Source organism: Convolutriloba macropyga, chromosome 10 (assembly GCF_964194025.1).
Source record: "Convolutriloba macropyga chromosome 10, txConMacr16.3, whole genome shotgun sequence".
Classification (NCBI taxonomy): Eukaryota; Metazoa; Xenacoelomorpha; order Acoela; family Convolutidae; genus Convolutriloba; species Convolutriloba macropyga.
In genome coordinates this window covers 20,046,060-20,062,983 of record NC_134477.1, presented here as the reverse complement: position 1 = coordinate 20,062,983, position 16,924 = coordinate 20,046,060, and the positions used below count along the sequence as shown (strand labels likewise).

At 33.4% G+C, this 16,924-nt stretch overlaps 1 protein-coding gene across 1 annotated transcript in view; it reads right to left on the bottom strand.

Moving 5' to 3' along the window:
- Nucleotides 1–379: 379 nt before the first annotated feature.
- Nucleotides 380–16,924, bottom strand: part of LOC142347951 (von Willebrand factor A domain-containing protein 3A-like) — a 708,547-nt gene continuing 692,002 nt past the window's right edge. The window contains exons 22-28 of the mRNA XM_075399116.1: nt 14,324–14,597; nt 12,837–12,981; nt 12,155–12,316; nt 11,599–11,737; nt 6,150–6,488; nt 5,844–5,873; nt 380–592 (exon numbers count right to left, since the gene is read on the bottom strand). Coding sequence (XP_075255231.1) covers nt 380–592; nt 5,844–5,873; nt 6,150–6,488; nt 11,599–11,737; nt 12,155–12,316; nt 12,837–12,981; nt 14,324–14,597 — 1,302 coding nt within the window. The remainder of the gene's footprint in view (nt 593–5,843; nt 5,874–6,149; nt 6,489–11,598; nt 11,738–12,154; nt 12,317–12,836; nt 12,982–14,323; nt 14,598–16,924) is intronic.

The following is a 16,924-nucleotide window of genomic DNA, read 5'->3' as shown; positions in this document are numbered from 1 at the left end:
GGTTTCAAAGTTTTCAAATTTAATGAAATTCTGAACAATTTAAAATTGACCTCAATATAGTGTTCCCCAATACGAGCCTATGTCTTTTTTTCATATTTTTCTTTCAAAGTTTTATTTAAAGTGTTCTACCTCCTCAAATACTTGGAAAATTAAAAACTTTTCAATATGTACCAAAACTAAAATTAGGACCAATGCCGCATTTATTTTTCTCTGGGATGCGTAAACAAAAACTGAAGATTTTGACAAAAGCTGCTTCGCAAATGCTGAAATGTTTGCAGTAAAAAATCCAAAAAACCATAGCCCAAAGCCAAACTGCGATCACATTGAAAACTTAAATTAAGAGTTTCATCGAGTAGGAACAAGGAACATTTCAATCTATTTATTCGAGATTTGTAGAAAACGCTGTCACCAGCGAGAAATCTGTTGACTTACACTGTCTGATTTTGTAGTTAGAGAAGGTCTCGTGTGGCTTTGGTGTTTGTGAGTAGAGGTCAGTGAATGCTTGAGACTGGAGCAGGAATTGAATCGCCATCGACACTTCACTCGCCATACGGTTCAAGTCATCCGAGTCAAACTTGGGCACAAGGATTTTCTGGAACAGTTATAAAAACCTTACAGAATTATAAATAAATTTAATCCAAAGTCGATAGCAAACGCAAACTCAGAACAATGAACGCAAAAAAATCAAACGCATGCCGAATAAATTCACAAGAACCGCAAATCACGCAAAACTAACACAGCATAGTTTTTTCGTTAAGTCAAATTTCTTTGAGTGATCTTGTGTAAAGGTTCTAAGTTTTTCTATTTTGCCAAGAATAAATAGCTGTGCTCGAAAATTTCTAGCTTTTATCTTTTCCGGGTTTGATGCTGTCAATATGCTTATATACATTTGTTTGTCCCCGTTTCAGTCTGGTTCTGAATAGTGCCGTAACGAACATCATACAATATTAAAATAATAGCTTTTGGAAATCAGAATCTTTTTTTCTTTTTGAAAAAATTCTTGCGACACAAACTGGAAAACAAAGCAATATCTCAAAATATAAAGCGTGCTCATGTTTAAAACGTGACAAAGTGCTTTTTAAACAAAATGTTCAGTTTAAAAAACAAAGGTCAGAATTGTCGAAAAGAAAAATTCTGTTTGTTAAATCTACCAACCGAATACGATGGTAAGTTTTGGAAAAAATGGCAGCGAAAAAGCAAGTATGACAAAAAAGATGGTCAGCAAAAAAGTTTTGTACCTAAATGTAATTGATGGCGTATAATATAGTGATCTGACTACAGATGCCATCTCGCTAACAACTTTATTTTTTGCAATTTATTAGCAAGATTTAGTCCTAAAAACCTGCAACTGTTAATCGAAACCAGAAAGAGAAATGACATTCAAATTGACTTCAGCTTAAATGGGTAAGACTTTCATTCTCAGCATCTCTATTTTGGATTTTCCTCATCCAATAATAAATTGTTTTGTTCCTCATATTTATCAGTTTTCCTAAAATTGTTTTCCACCAGTAGCTTCATCTGCATATTGATCTTTGCGTTACATATAACTGTTGTGTTATCCTTAAAATAAAGTGGAAAAAAGGATGTTCCCTGAAAAATTCCTTGAAATTTCGAGTTTTCCATGAAATCTATGATCCTATTTTGTACTGAAGGTTCACACTAGCTTTTTCCACAACGTCAAGCAGGACACCTCTATTGATGCACTTAAGTATTGCGAAGTGAAAATAAATTAGCGAAAGGAGAATAGGCATTTTACAGTTACATGACAACATATCCAAAGCCATTCTACCCAATGCCAAAATACCCAATTGTAATAATAACAATTATCCGTTTGCACAGAGAAACCTATAAGAAAACAAACAATTTCGACAACTGAAAAGCCGCTTTTAAGTCAAACCGCTTTTTAGGTCAAAGCGCCTTTTAGGTCAAACCGCCTTTTAGGCTAAATTTGTTTCAAACGTAACACATGAATGAAATAACGTGCAAAGCGGAATTCGCGCAGCGGTTTTTGCACGCAACGAAAAATACGGCAGCTGTTCTAATTCGGGTGATTAAAAAACGTCAATGCTAGTTCGGGGTTGTTTTCATATTTCTTTTTAAGGTCGAGTTCGCATATCTTCCTGTTAAAACTTTGACACAAGCGAAAATAGCAGCCTTTTATATCAGTTGGGTATTGTTCTGAGAAGATATTATAAATCTATAAAGTTAATCGGTTTTGTTGTGACGTACCTCTAGTAATTTTGCTCATGTTTAGTGAAAATAAATTAGCGAAAGGAGAATAGGCATTTTACAGTTACATGACAACATATCCAAAGCCATTCTACCCAATGCCAAAATACCCAAAGACATTATACCCAATATGCCAAGATATCCAATGCCAATATACCCAATTGTAATAATAACAATTATCCGTTTGCACAGAGAAACCTATAAGAAAACAAACAATTTCGACAACTGAAAAGCCGCTTTTAAGTCAAACCGCTTTTTAGGTCAAAGCGCCTTTTAGGTCAAACCGCCTTTTAGGCTAAATTTGTTTCAAACGTAACACATGAATGAAATAACGTGCAAAGCGGAATTCGCGCAGCGGTTTTTGCACGCAACGAAAAATACGGCAGCTGTTCTAATTCGGGTGATTAAAAAACGTCAATGCTAGTTCGGGGTTGTTTTCATATTTCTTTTTAAGGTCGAGTTCGCATATCTTCCTGTTAAAACTTTGACACAAGCGAAAATAGCAGCCTTTTATATCAGTTGGGTATTGTTCTGAGAAGATATTATAAATCTATAAAGTTAATCGGTTTTGTTGTGACGTACCTCTAGTAATTTTGCTCATGTTTAGTGAAAATAAATTAGCGAAAGGAGAATAGGCATTTTACAGTTACATGACAACATATCCAAAGCCATTCTACCCAATGCCAAAATACCCAAAGACATTATACCCAATATGCCAAGATATCCAATGCCAATATACCCAATTGTAATAATAACAATTATCCGTTTGCACAGAGAAACCTATAAGAAAACAAACAATTTCGACAACTGAAAAGCCGCTTTTAAGTCAAACCGCTTTTTAGGTCAAAGCGCCTTTTAGGTCAAACCGCCTTTTAGGCTAAATTTGTTTCAAACGTAACACATGAATGAAATAACGTGCAAAGCGGAATTCGCGCAGCGGTTTTTGCACGCAACGAAAAATACGGCAGCTGTTCTAATTCGGGTGATTAAAAAACGTCAATGCTAGTTCGGGGTTGTTTTCATATTTCTTTTTAAGGTCGAGTTCGCATATCTTCCTGTTAAAACTTTGACACAAGCGAAAATAGCAGCCTTTTATATCAGTTGGGTATTGTTCTGAGAAGATATTATAAATCTATAAAGTTAATCGGTTTTGTTGTGACGTACCTCTAGTAATTTTGCTCATGTTTAGTGAAAATAAATTAGCGAAAGGAGAATAGGCATTTTACAGTTACATGACAACATATCCAAAGCCATTCTACCCAATGCCAAAATACCCAAAGACATTATACCCAATATGCCAAGATATCCAATGCCAATATACCCAATTGTAATAATAACAATTATCCGTTTGCACAGAGAAACCTATAAGAAAACAAACAATTTCGACAACTGAAAAGCCGCTTTTAAGTCAAACCGCTTTTTAGGTCAAAGCGCCTTTTAGGTCAAACCGCCTTTTAGGCTAAATTTGTTTCAAACGTAACACATGAATGAAATAACGTGCAAAGCGGAATTCGCGCAGCGGTTTTTGCACGCAACGAAAAATACGGCAGCTGTTCTAATTCGGGTGATTAAAAAATTTATTCAATAACATCACAAAACGCACATATAACAAGTATAAAAGCTCAGCAATGTGCATAGTAAGCAAGTGAAGGTAAAAATGAGGCATCATCAGTTTTGAAAATCTTCACAATGTTTTTGACGTTTTCTTTCCGAACTCTGTATTTCTTTCGGCTCTTCTTCTCACGTCCACTTAAAGCTTTGATAATGTTGAACTTTTGGTTAGCAGCACTGAGTGCTATATTCTCCAGAAATGTCCAAATGCAAAGATGGTTGCATTGAAACTGATTGCAGGAACTATTCGCAACGTCAATGCTAGTTCGGGGTTGTTTTCATATTTCTTTTTAAGGTCGAGTTCGCATATCTTCCTGTTAAAACTTTGACACAAGCGAAAATAGCAGCCTTTTATATCAGTTGGGTATTGTTCTGAGAAGATATTATAAATCTATAAAGTTAATCGGTTTTGTTGTGACGTACCTCTAGTAATTTTGCTCATGTTTAGTGTCTATTTTTGGCCAAGTTTCAAGAGTAGAATGGCGCCTCAAGTTATTTCGAACAATTCACATTTTTTGATAATTTTGCGACTTCTTTACTTAAATTGCTTCTAATTAGTTAATTTAAACTTAATTGCAGACTGGAACCTTAATTGTGGGGTTGTACGTTAAATTCAACATTATAATTATTAAATTATGAATAGGGTAGTTTGGCATTGGGTATCATGGCATTGGGTATTATGCCATTGGCTATATTGTCCTGACACCGCATTTTACTATTCTTTAATGGCCTTTAACTTATAAAACAGTGATTTTTTTTACTCAAGAACTTTGTATAGATCTAATTTGGTGACGGGTCGCAAAATGAATTCAGTCCATTTAAAAATTGACGAAGGCAAAAGAGGAGTAACTCCAGCGCCTCGATAGTGACCGAGATCCGCAAAACAAGTTTTTAAACAGTTGGGATTATTACTCTTTCTGTCGACAATCATTGATGAGCTTTTATAACTTTAACGTCAATTATTTCCATTTGACTGCGGGTTTTCATTTCGTTTTTGATACCAACATAACTTTTAAGTTTGAAATCCCTGAAATGGTTGTGTACATTTATCAGAGACCGTAAGCAAATGCTTTTTCAAGGAATTTCTTTATGCTACATAAACCTTAAAAAGACTTAGTCTCCTTTTTTCAATCTTGGAAACCGCGATGTTCTTCAATTGGTAAATTTTTACTCAAAGATTATTACATGCCTCAATGGGAACCTTTATTCTATGCATATTTTTGTCGAAAAAAAGTAAATTAGATTTTAACCAAAATATTAAAGATATTTGAAGACGTTAAAGATAAAGGTAACATTAAAGATAAAAAATAAATAATATCTACAGATCATACAAGCGTTCATTAATATTTTTTTAAATAGGAAATCAGATCATAAGCTTAACTAAATTAATAAATTTATTGTTTTCCTCCAAAAAATAAATTTTTTGAGTACATCGATGACCATCCTTGCACAGCATTATCCCGATTAAAATTAGGCCTTGTGTAGTTGTTCGTATCTTAAACTAGTCACCGGTCGCTCCTTGCTTACTAAAAAACCAGAAAAAGATGAATAAAATATAACAGTGAAATGATCAACTGCAAATAGTGATTCTTGAACCTTTGTTTCAAAAATTTGATTGCTTCTGATAAGCAATTTTACGTCTCCGTAGTTAACATTTAACGGGTTAAAACATATGAAGAAGCAGAATTAAAATGTTTATTGTTTCAGATCAACTTCAAAAATTATATTGATTTAAATTCATTTTAACATGGGGACCTCATATTACATTACGTGGTAGAGTTGGATCTTGAGAAGTTTTCGACATCTTAAAATCGTGACCGTAACACTACACGTGGCTCAATTACAGAAATACAGAAAGTTCTATAGATGAGCAGATTTTGTTTGAAAGGTTCTGGTATGTTAGTTAATTGGAATAAATCCAAAACATAAAAAGGTCACGCCTATAGGGAAGCCAAGCGCTCTCGTAATTGATGGAATGACATTAAACTACACATTTAACATACCCCGTCTGCAATTCGAGCTTTAAATTTCAGCTGAAATAAAAAAAAAACTCGTAATTCATAATCTATCATCTAAAGAGGCATTAAAAAATGTGCTATCGATAATCGCTTTTCGCAAAAAAGACATTGGATTCTTGGACTGAAATTTTATCTACAATTAGATTGAAAATTGATATCATAAATCAAAAAATTTATATGAATCCCAAATTTAACAAGAAAATTAGAGGGGAAAATTTAAGGAAAGGTCAAGTTGCAGCCTACAGTCGTGAAACACGCGACAACATCATAAGGAAAACAGTAGAAACTTACAGCATAGTCTGTCTTTTCTGATTCATCTTTTGACAAGGAGTGAACAAATTTCTGAGCAGTCAAATCGGACGGATGAAAGGCATGAAATCTTCCCCTATTGTCGGCAGCCAATTGAGACAAAAAGGTATTAGCAACATTGTCGTTACAGTTGAACGAGATGGTATGAATGGTCGGCGCCATTTTGGATCTCTTCGATGCCTTCAGGTCCATGTTGGAAGCGCTGTTCTCTCTCTGGAAGCGCCATTTTGACACCTCTTTCAGGACTAGTGAACAACTTGAGTCTGGCTTTCCATCTGTTAGAAGATAGATCCCTTCTACTTGCGGGTCTTTATAAGCTTCCTAGAAGAACAAACATGTTAAAACAGTAAATGGGCTATACATTTCTTTCGTATTGAGGACATCTGCATTGTTCATAACCCAAAATTTACTTTAAAGGATTGTTAAATCAATCACACTAAATCAGCGCTCAAAGTAAAGATAGCCGACAAGTTACCGAAATAGCTGTAAATAGCCGTACGGCCAGTAGAATATAGATTGAAACAGACACAGCTTTCAGCTAATTGAGTCACCCATTCAACCTATAGTTGCCCTGTCGATTCGGTTGCGATGCCTTATTATTAACGACATTCATTTTATAGTTCTTTATTTATCTTGAAAGGGTACAGATTAACTTTAGAGGACCTTAATTTCAGTGTTAAAAGTCATTCAAATCGGAATACAATTTAGATATCATTGAACTCTCACGCACGCAAGAACATAATTACACAATATACAAACAATAACACAACACACACACACACACACACACACACACACAAGACACAAAAACATGTAAAATTAGTTAAAGAGCCACATGAACAAACGATTAAAATAGTTCTTTTAAGCGAGAAAAATGCGCATTAGAAGACCAGACAAGTAACCGGAATAAATCTGGAAACGAACAAAAGAGTCATCTTCAACGAAAAAAACTGATAATTGAGCCAACTAGTATTTAAAGCAAAAACTCATCAAAAAAACACGACTGGAAGGAAAATGCGTGGTGTTTTAGCCCAAATAAAGAGAATGAGACACATTTACAAAAACAGCCTCCTAAAAAGTTTAAATATTTGAAAAACTCTTAAATTGGAGAAAAAAATGTTTAATTACCAAAAAATCAGGGTATTTTTGGAAAGACTCTTTATAGGGCACCATTTTACAAAGTACATTCTTTCAAGACTACTTTAGTCTGTTGAAACGATTTAGCCCAAAAAAGCAGTTAGAACATAGAAAAATTGACTCACGTGGAAAAAACAGTTGCTCGTGTAGTAAACGGCTGCTTTCCCATCAATGCAATTCGCTTTTCTGAACTTTATATCCGCTCTACTGCATATTACCGTTGCATTAAACGTTGTTTTATTAGTTCAATTATATAATGGTTAAGCTTTGCAAAATACAATAGTTTCCCGGAACTACTCAATTAATTCCAATCAGCTCATCAAATAACTTTTAAGAGTTTCGGTTATTAACTCAGACAATAATTCAAACTGGGGCAATTGAAAACCAAAAATTTGTATCCCTGTAGGTGACTCACAGTTTATGTTCTATAAACAAATGTTCTATAAACAAACCATTCAGATTCAGAATAGATCACAATTCACAGAGGAGAATTCGTCTTTTGCCATGAGCGGAAAAGAATTATTGGCCAAAAAAGATGTCCTTCGTTAGTCATTGGGGCAACTAATATAGAGACGACGTAGCATCTAAAATTTCTGTTTGGAAAACTCAAATCCGTCAACTGTAAAAATATCTTATGCCACCTATTACTTTCAACGAACTGATTATAAATCGAAACCTTCAAAACCAAATGGATGGTAGGATAAAGTACACGTTTCACGTTAGCAAGAAAATATTTTCCTGCTCAAGTGAGATTGCGACAATCCGCAATTACTATAAGTTTAACATTCAAAATTTTGAGTTTTCCGCTCCTGCGTTGTGGTTTTTGGTTCGATCATAGTCTACTATTTTAGTTGTTTATGTCAATTCTCAGCCGTTGATTGGGTGATTTACCATGTCGACATAACTCCCAATTGTCACTTTCTCTATGCAAAACTGACGTCATTTGGTGGTTAACCACGTAGAATATCCACAGAATATTCCATAAACACGCCAGGATTTCGATGTCAAATTGACGTAATAATAAGAGTTTAGTGTACTCCATATTATTATATTTAAAAACAAATTATGTTGACATATAATGCCTCAACTGGTGTTGAATTCGTCTCTAAATTTGCTTCTTCAATAAAGTAGAAGTTTGAGAAATTTAGATAAGCTCGGCTTTCACATGTAGCAAAGTTTTTTAACCCCCAGTTTTATACCCTCTCACACAGTAGTGTGAATACGCAATGTTTTCTTTTCGCTCTTCAAATCTTTATAGCAGTCAAAGCACTACAATTTGGAAGTTCTTTATTTCAAATCCACTCCAAAAAAGTGTCGGTTGAATATAAAAACTTCTTCAATTTCAACCGTATTAACGTTCCCACCTAAAATTTAAAATTTCATGCCTGAAAAATAGATTTTAAAATATTCCAAAGATAACACTTACAACAGAGTTAATTGTTCCGACCCCACTTGGTGGGGGAGAAACTATATACTCAAATGGGTTTTTTTTGGTTCAGACAATTTTGGCCGATCGATATATTCATCTCAGAGAATTGTGAGTAGTATCATTAAAAGCTGGTCCAGCGTAAAATTCAAAATTAAAAAGTTTTTTGATTTTCGTTTTTTTTCGAGGAGTTATCGAGGATTGAAGCTTTGTGTGAACACGGGTTATTAGTTCACTTTTACTGTAATTTTTCTTCAAATTAATATATTTTCTATAAAAATAGTATATCAAAACTAAATTTTACGCCCACAAATGAACCAATTTTGTGTTCCTATTAGACTAAAGGCGATAAAAAAGACTAGTTTTGCTCTCATAAGGAAGTTCACTATCAAAAAAAATCGAATTGTTTTTGAGAGCTTTTTTATAAAAATTTTCTAATTCTTTCTTGTTTTCTTAAGTCAGCTAGAGACAAGTCACTTTTCATACCAAGGTTCCGTTAATGACAAACCTTCATTACAGTCAAATGAAGCCCAATGAACAAAAAAATTGTTTTCAAGGAATTGCTCATGTTTTCTTGGCTTCGACTCTGAGGTTTCGTAATTTTAAATGAAATTTTGGATTTCTTTTTGTGGTTTTACTAATTTTTGGAGTCTTATGGCATAAACTCATTGACTAAAAGTGCAATTTGCTCCGTAATGAGCATTAAGTGAACATAAAAAGTGCTTTGAGTGAACAGCTAATGGCTGTTAAGACTTCAAAATAAATTTTTCGAAAAATTTTTCTTAACATTAACCAATCATAAACTTATTATCGTGAACTATAAGTCAGTCTCAGTGATCATAGCAACCTTTTCCTTTCTACTGCAACCAAATTTAATCTTGCTACTAGTTTTATCTTCTAACTTTTGGTTATAGGGCTTCAATGACACAAGATTTCAAAAATTTTTTAAAATTTTTTGGGTATTTTTGTATTATTGTTTTTTTTTTGAAATCTTATCACATTATCCTAATATTGGTAGCTCCGATTGTTTTAAAGAAGACATTCAGTGAATCATAGATAAAGTTTTAAGAGAAAAGCTAATGGTTTAAATGGCTTCGACATTTTCCTCTTGCACTTTTCTTCTGAATTTTGGGTTTCGCCTGTTTTTGTTGTTGTTTTCACAGTCATAAGACTTATTGTGATGTCTTAGTGATTATCTAAGCATATCAAACATCCTTTTTCTCTCATCGACTTATCTCTAAGCGTAGTTATCGACCTCCGTTGAAAGCTTTTGAGTTTAATGGCTGTTAAGACTTTAAAAAACAATTTTTCAAAACTTTTTTTGAATATTAACCAATCCTAAACATTTTTTCGTGAACTGTTGGCCAGTCTCAGTACTGAGAGGATCCCGTTCTTTTGTTGTTTTCCTCCTCAAAAACTTGTTGTAAGGTTTTATTGATGAAATATGAATGGCAAACAAACTTGTTATTCCATCGAGGCATAATTTAGCGTATTTACTGGCGTTCGTTGAAGGCTATTCAATTTAATGGCGTTGATCCAAGTTTTCTCCAAAAAGTTCGTGGTTTTTTTGTATTTGGTTATATTTGATATATTGAAGTTATATTGTTAAAAAAAGAAAATAAAAACAGAAAAGTTTTTAGTGAAAAATTTATTTTTAATGCCTTCGACACTTTTCTCGCTCAATTTTTTTTCTTAAATTTGCTGTTTCTGCCTGTTTCTGTTCTTTAGATAGCCGTATATTGCTGACAGGTCTCTTAAACTTGTAATTGAGGATTGAATGAAAGATGTTATCTGAAGCTGTCAGTTTATAGCGAATAGTCTTAAAGTCGATGATATACATTTTCAATTTTTTTTTTTGAATTTTTTTTAGATTTTGTTGTTCTTTTTGACAAATTGTAACTTATTTTCATCAATGAGAGGTCACGTCCAAATTCTTGTAATTCAAAAAACAACATATCTATTGATATTATTTGTCACTGATGCTTTGCTTGTTGGACAGTATGCGTTTTTATAAACGTCTTTTGAGTGGTCGATTTTTGTGTTTCTTTTTCTCTTCTTTCAGAACAATCATGTAATAACAGATCCGAATTAATTTCAAATGTGGCCAAAATAAACTTATTTAATATCTCAGTGTAAATAGTTCAGCTGAATTAGTAGAAATAAGAATTGAATTAAAAATACATAATATTCAGATAATAGCTAACGATTTTAATGGTAGCAATAGTTTGTGTTTTCGCAAATCGTTTGCACTTATTTAAGTTTTTCTTTAGTTCGTTTCTATGGCTTAGTCTAACCAAAGTCGGGTCTTTTTTGTTTTGTAATGACTTTTTAGTAATTTACCAAGGGTTATTTAGTTAAAAGTTAAGGATTTTTAAGATTTTTGATATTTCTTGGTTTAAAAAATGTTGATTAATTTTTGAATATCGCCTCATTTTTCGTTCTCTTTGTCGACTTGTTACATAGTCTCATTAAGAAAATTTTCCATCTGCAGTATATTTAGGAGAAAGTATATTCGAGAAGCTAAGGTTTTATCTGACTGCATTTTGACGTTGTTACTATGTGCTTTTAAATTTCCATATTCAGTTTTTGCCGTGATTTTTGTTTTTGCTAAATTTGTTGTTTGTTTTTTAGGCTCGTAGTCTCTTTAATGTCAGATCTCGTTGACGCAGTAATGAGGCATGGCAGGCTATGGTAATACTTTGGGTTCCATCGGATAAAAAGCTTTCACGCCATTCCCGGTAATTATGACGGATACCGTTACAATACTATAATTATCTAGCATATGGTTAAAACTTTGGAGAACAAAAACAGGCACGAAAATTATTGTCGACCGTTTAGTCGTTGAGTTTGATGACTTAAAGAATTCACCTTGAGGGCTTCGAGGGTGCAAGTGTTTCTGGCAGCCTTTAGCTTGGATATCCAGATGACAGCATCGTTGCAGTTTTGGTCGGTGGGTTCCACACAACCATAGCTGGAGGAGGGAGAGGACAATGGGACACTACCTTGTCTGAAAAAAAAGATAACTTAAAAACTATTGTTGGAGGACTAACAAGGTAAAGAAAGATTGAAGTATCGATGAAACTTTATTTTGTAAATGTTAATCATCGGCATTGATTGTCAAACGTTTCGCCAAACAATATGATGGTTGGGTTATTTTAGGTTATAAAAATAACTATATTATCGTAATGCATGCTGTTATAATCTACCATAAGATTATTCAGATTCAATTTTGTTGCTTTTTTACAGTTATCTTTCTGAATCTACACCATGTAATTCCCCAGTTTCAGCAGCTATGATTCTCCCGTCGTTATAGTTTGAAGGCCAGAGATGCAGCAAGTGTTCGAGCATAATTGAACTGTCATTCTTACAAGTTACGGGGAATGCTCTTCACTGACAAAAAATAAATTGAGCCATCAGATATTACCTGTTGCCGTTTGCCTGATGGAGAGGAGTACGGTTGTTGGTAGAGGATGAAAACATTGAGTGGTTAGAAACCACAGATTCCAGCTCCATCTGATCCAGAGCGGAGTTACTAGTTGGTGGTTTCCAGCACTGCACATTGTCAGAAAAGGCTATCAAGTTGAACCTAGCAATAAATTTGGAATTTACAATATACGATGACAAGTTCTTAAATTTGATAGCTTTTATTAATTGATAAGAAAATTGACAGTATTCGTAACGGTAGGAGAAATGATTCTTTGTTTCTTATAATTTCAATCAGGGCCTGGAAACTAACTTTTTAAGGGGGAGCTACTGTAGCAGAACAAATGAACGCGTTCTGCAAAGATTTTTATTTTGGGTTTTTTTTTACTTTTTTGCATATATGGGCACAGACTTGAAGAGCAATTATGCTCATTTTGTGTCCTAATTGGATTGCATTTGGATATGATTGTTTGAAATGTTGTCAAAAACTCTCCAAGTGAATTATTCCAATTGAATTATCTCCAACTATTCTATTCATATTTTTTGCGGAACCAGAAACACAAACGCTGATGTCACCAAGTGGAAGGCTAAAAGTAATATGGTTTCTATAATTAAGTCCAGGACCACCCCCTAGGGTTACTCCAAGGTTATAATGCTCGCAGCTCAAACGAAGCATTACTAACTTGATGTTTTGCTTCTGCAGTTGGTCCCAAATGAGAGAGACGAGGTGTTGCTTGACAGTGTCCAACTGCAAGGCCATAGATCCACTGCAGTCCACCAGGATTACCACTCTTCGTTCCACCACTGCACCAAACACTCGTCTCGATCCTAAAAATCAGATGAGCCAGGTCTATACAAAGTAGACAAAAAGAAAAATAAAAAATGGGACAAAGAGAAATGAAAAATGAATCATTGGAAAACATACCACTACTTATCAATAGCATTTTTTTCTACTCTCGAGTAACTAAAACTCCACATGATGAGAAAAATTATACATCCTTTTCGTAAGATCCTGAAATAACAGAATAAACTACCAGCAAAAGGCCGAAAAACTCAAAAACTCATCTCAAACGAAGCATCAATAGATTGCGCATAAAGTCAATTAAGAGCAGCACGGATTTAAAAAATTGGCGACCAATACTAAGTTAGAAACTAAGCTGCTATTCGAAACCTTCAATTACTCAGATATATCCAGCATTATAAAACATGCACCGTTTCTTTACATCAGTATTTAAGATTTAAAAAATAGAAAGCAGCAATGAGAGCAGAAAAAACTATACGACTTAGACTAGTGGCGCTAAATTTTTTGAGCTTCAACTCGATCCCCTCGCTTTAAACCAGTTTATCGAAACCGATAAGTCCTTTTCAAAATCGAAACTTCAAAATATTTGAAAACATCTTAGTTCAGAGGCAAACATCTAAGGGGCAAGAGGTGTGCGCAGCGGGGGGGGGGGGGGTGATGGCGGCAAGTGGGAGCGGGGGTGGGGGCAATGGTGGGAGGGGGTTTTTGGCTGAGCGGGGCTCTTGCGGCCTGAACGATGTGCAGGGGTGCGGATGGGGGGTATGAAGTGAGGGGGGCTGATGTGAGGCGTTGTTGGGGGGTCAAACTCTAAGAACCGCACTCTCTGCACACCATAAGTATAAGTCTCCAAAACAGTTTCTGTGAATCGCATACTTGGAGACTTGTGAGCTGAGAGTCTCTAAGAGGACTTAAAACCCGCTGGGCGCTGCCTGTTTATCCCCTTTTGGAGGACGATGAGTCAAATGGGTCAGACTAAAAATCGGTCAAGCGAAAAATCGCATAAAAGACCAACAGGACTAATATAATTGCTAACTTCGCTTGAGAGAGTAATGTGTATATGGGCTTACAGGGTCAGGGGAGGGGAGATGCATAATTTCAAAAATTTCAATTTTTCTACTTTCTACCCATTTTTTGACAAATTTATAAATTTCAATATACACATTAGTTGAGAGCTTTAACTATACATTTCTTTCAAAATTTCTTTAAATTTCTACAGAAAATCGGTTTTTAAACAATGTAAAGATAGAAACACAGCAGACCAGGTAAAATATTAGTTGCGAAAGCTCAAACAAAATTAACAGAAACTGTAATGATCTGAAAATCATCAGATTAACAGCAATGAACTATTTCGTTTTGAAGAAGCATTACCTTGCAACAACCACACGATTCTCTTCAAGTATCTCTTCAACGCCTTCTCCAACTCCCCTTGATAGTCCCTAAGTTCATTCAGGGTCAACTGCAGGTGTTTGACTGCTCCCCCAATCTGAATGGAGGGAAAAATGCGACAATAGACAGCTTCCACCGATTTGCCTCCTAGGCCGAGAGAGGGCGGCAAACGTTCTTTGTCGTGGTTACAGTCTGGACCGCTGACCAGTTTGTACAGATCCAGTCGCAATTTGGCAAGGCCGTACTTTTTCAACCACTGAAAATCAAGGCAAACTTGTTTTTAAATGTTCTGCCGACTATTTAGGTATTATTTTTTGTTCTATTCTACCTGCTCACTATTACCAAAGGACATATATGATTTCAATCATGATTTTACGAAGAATAAATTGGGTAAAAAAGTTTTGTGCATGATAGGATGTATGGTCAATATCAACAATGGTGCGACAAAGTAAAAAAAAAGGGGGAACTGACATCGGCTGTGCGTCGCACAGGAAGTGTTCCGACCTGCCAAATAACCGTTTATAATAGCTGTCATCAGCTATTCAAATGGATAGTTTTTAGCGTTTAGCTGAATCTCCTGACAAAGCTTAAAAAGAGAGAAAAGACAGTATTTTGTGTCGATTCATTGCTCTAAAGAGCGAGAAAAACGCGTGAAAGACGTTTTCCAAAGAGAAAAAAGTTTTGCTCTGGTTCGGAAATTTCAATTCGAGTCCGTTCCTTCTTCTGACTCCAAGTTTTTTTAGTCGCAGTGGCTTTCCTAATTAATGGCAATAAATTATTATACGCTTAGGAGAATTCATAATCACTTTAAGCATTTATCAGACTGTTATATGCAATTCCGAGATAACTTTTGTTATTTAACGTTTTATAAACTTTTGCCTATTTTATTGTTATACTTTTTTGATCCAAAGGGGTGTTTTTGATGCTACCCGGGAATGCTTTAATATTGCAAATAGTATTTTCGTAAACATTTTAGATTGTCTATGTGCCATTGAATTTTGTAACGTTTTTTTGAATAATTAAATAAGAAAATTCATGACTTTCTGCTTACCTCTCTCTTTTTGTGTTTTGAGATATATTCTTCCTATTTTTTTTTATCTCAACAGGTTTTTACTTAAGTAAATGCATTGTATTTTTTGAATATATCCTATAATGTGATCATTTTTGCAGAACAATTTTTTGTTGCCAAGAAATTTTCTTTCGTTCATCGTTCACGTTTTTCAATTAACACAAGTGACCATCCATTTCTACCTGACATTACTCATTGTTTCAAAAGAATGTAGTACTGATTTTGTTGCGCAAATTTTCACTAACATTTTAATATATGTTGTGATATGAGGTCAAGAGATCAAAGCCGAAAGAATCGAGATTAACTGATGAAACCTTGTCTCGAAGTCATTGTCTATGAGGTCAACTGAGTTTAAAACGTCGAATGCTTGTTGTAAACAGCATTGAACTTAATAGCGTTTAAATTAGATGTTGCATTCAGTATAATTGTGCAATGTGTCTCAATCTGAGCTTCTATTTAGAACACTTTATGACACTTGATAAAAAGGAATAACAATCGTATTTTTTTCTGTTCTTTTTATGTTGTATTCAAGCTAACTTTGTATATCAATTTCAGTGGATTGATCACATAATTCACAATAAATCTGAAGCATAATTAGGCTAATAAACATATTTAAAGCGTGAGGAGACTAGAAAGGTTAAAAAAAATTCACAACCCTCATTTTGTCTTTGAGAAGAAATAAATTTGAATAAGTAACGATAGAGAACCTAAAAGAGAAACAGGCAAGCCAAGGTACTGTTTATGGAATTGTTTACTTGTTCTATTGGAAACTCAAGCAAATCAATTTGTTGAGGTCTTTCGAGACAAAATTGACGTTTGGGTGATGGCAAATGTCGGTCATTAGCTTTTTTCTCTAAAATGAGCTCCCCTTTATTGCTGCAGCTCGCCATAATGTTTTTGTTGGTTGAGCATCACCTGATAGCCACATAAATTTTGGAGTGACATTACTTTTAACGAAAACAAAACAAAACAATAATAATAATTATAATAATAATAATAATAATAATAATAATAATAATAATAATAATAATAATAATAATAATAATAATAATAATGATAATAATAATAATAATAATAATAATAATAATAATAATAATAATAATAATAATAATAATAATAATAATAATAATAATAATAATAATAATAATAATAATAATAATAATAATAATAATAATAATAATAATAATAATAATAATAATAATAATAATAATAATAATAATAATAATAATAATAATAATAATAATAATAATAATAATAATAATAATAATAATAATAATAATAATAATAATAATAATAATAATAATAATAATAATAATAATAATAATAATAATAATAATAATAATAATAATAATAATAATAATAATAATAATAATAATAATAATAATAATAATAATAATAATAATAATAATAATAATAATAATAATAATAATAATAATAATAATAATAATAATAATAATAATAATAATAATAATAATAATAATAATAATAATAATAATAATAATAATAATAATAAT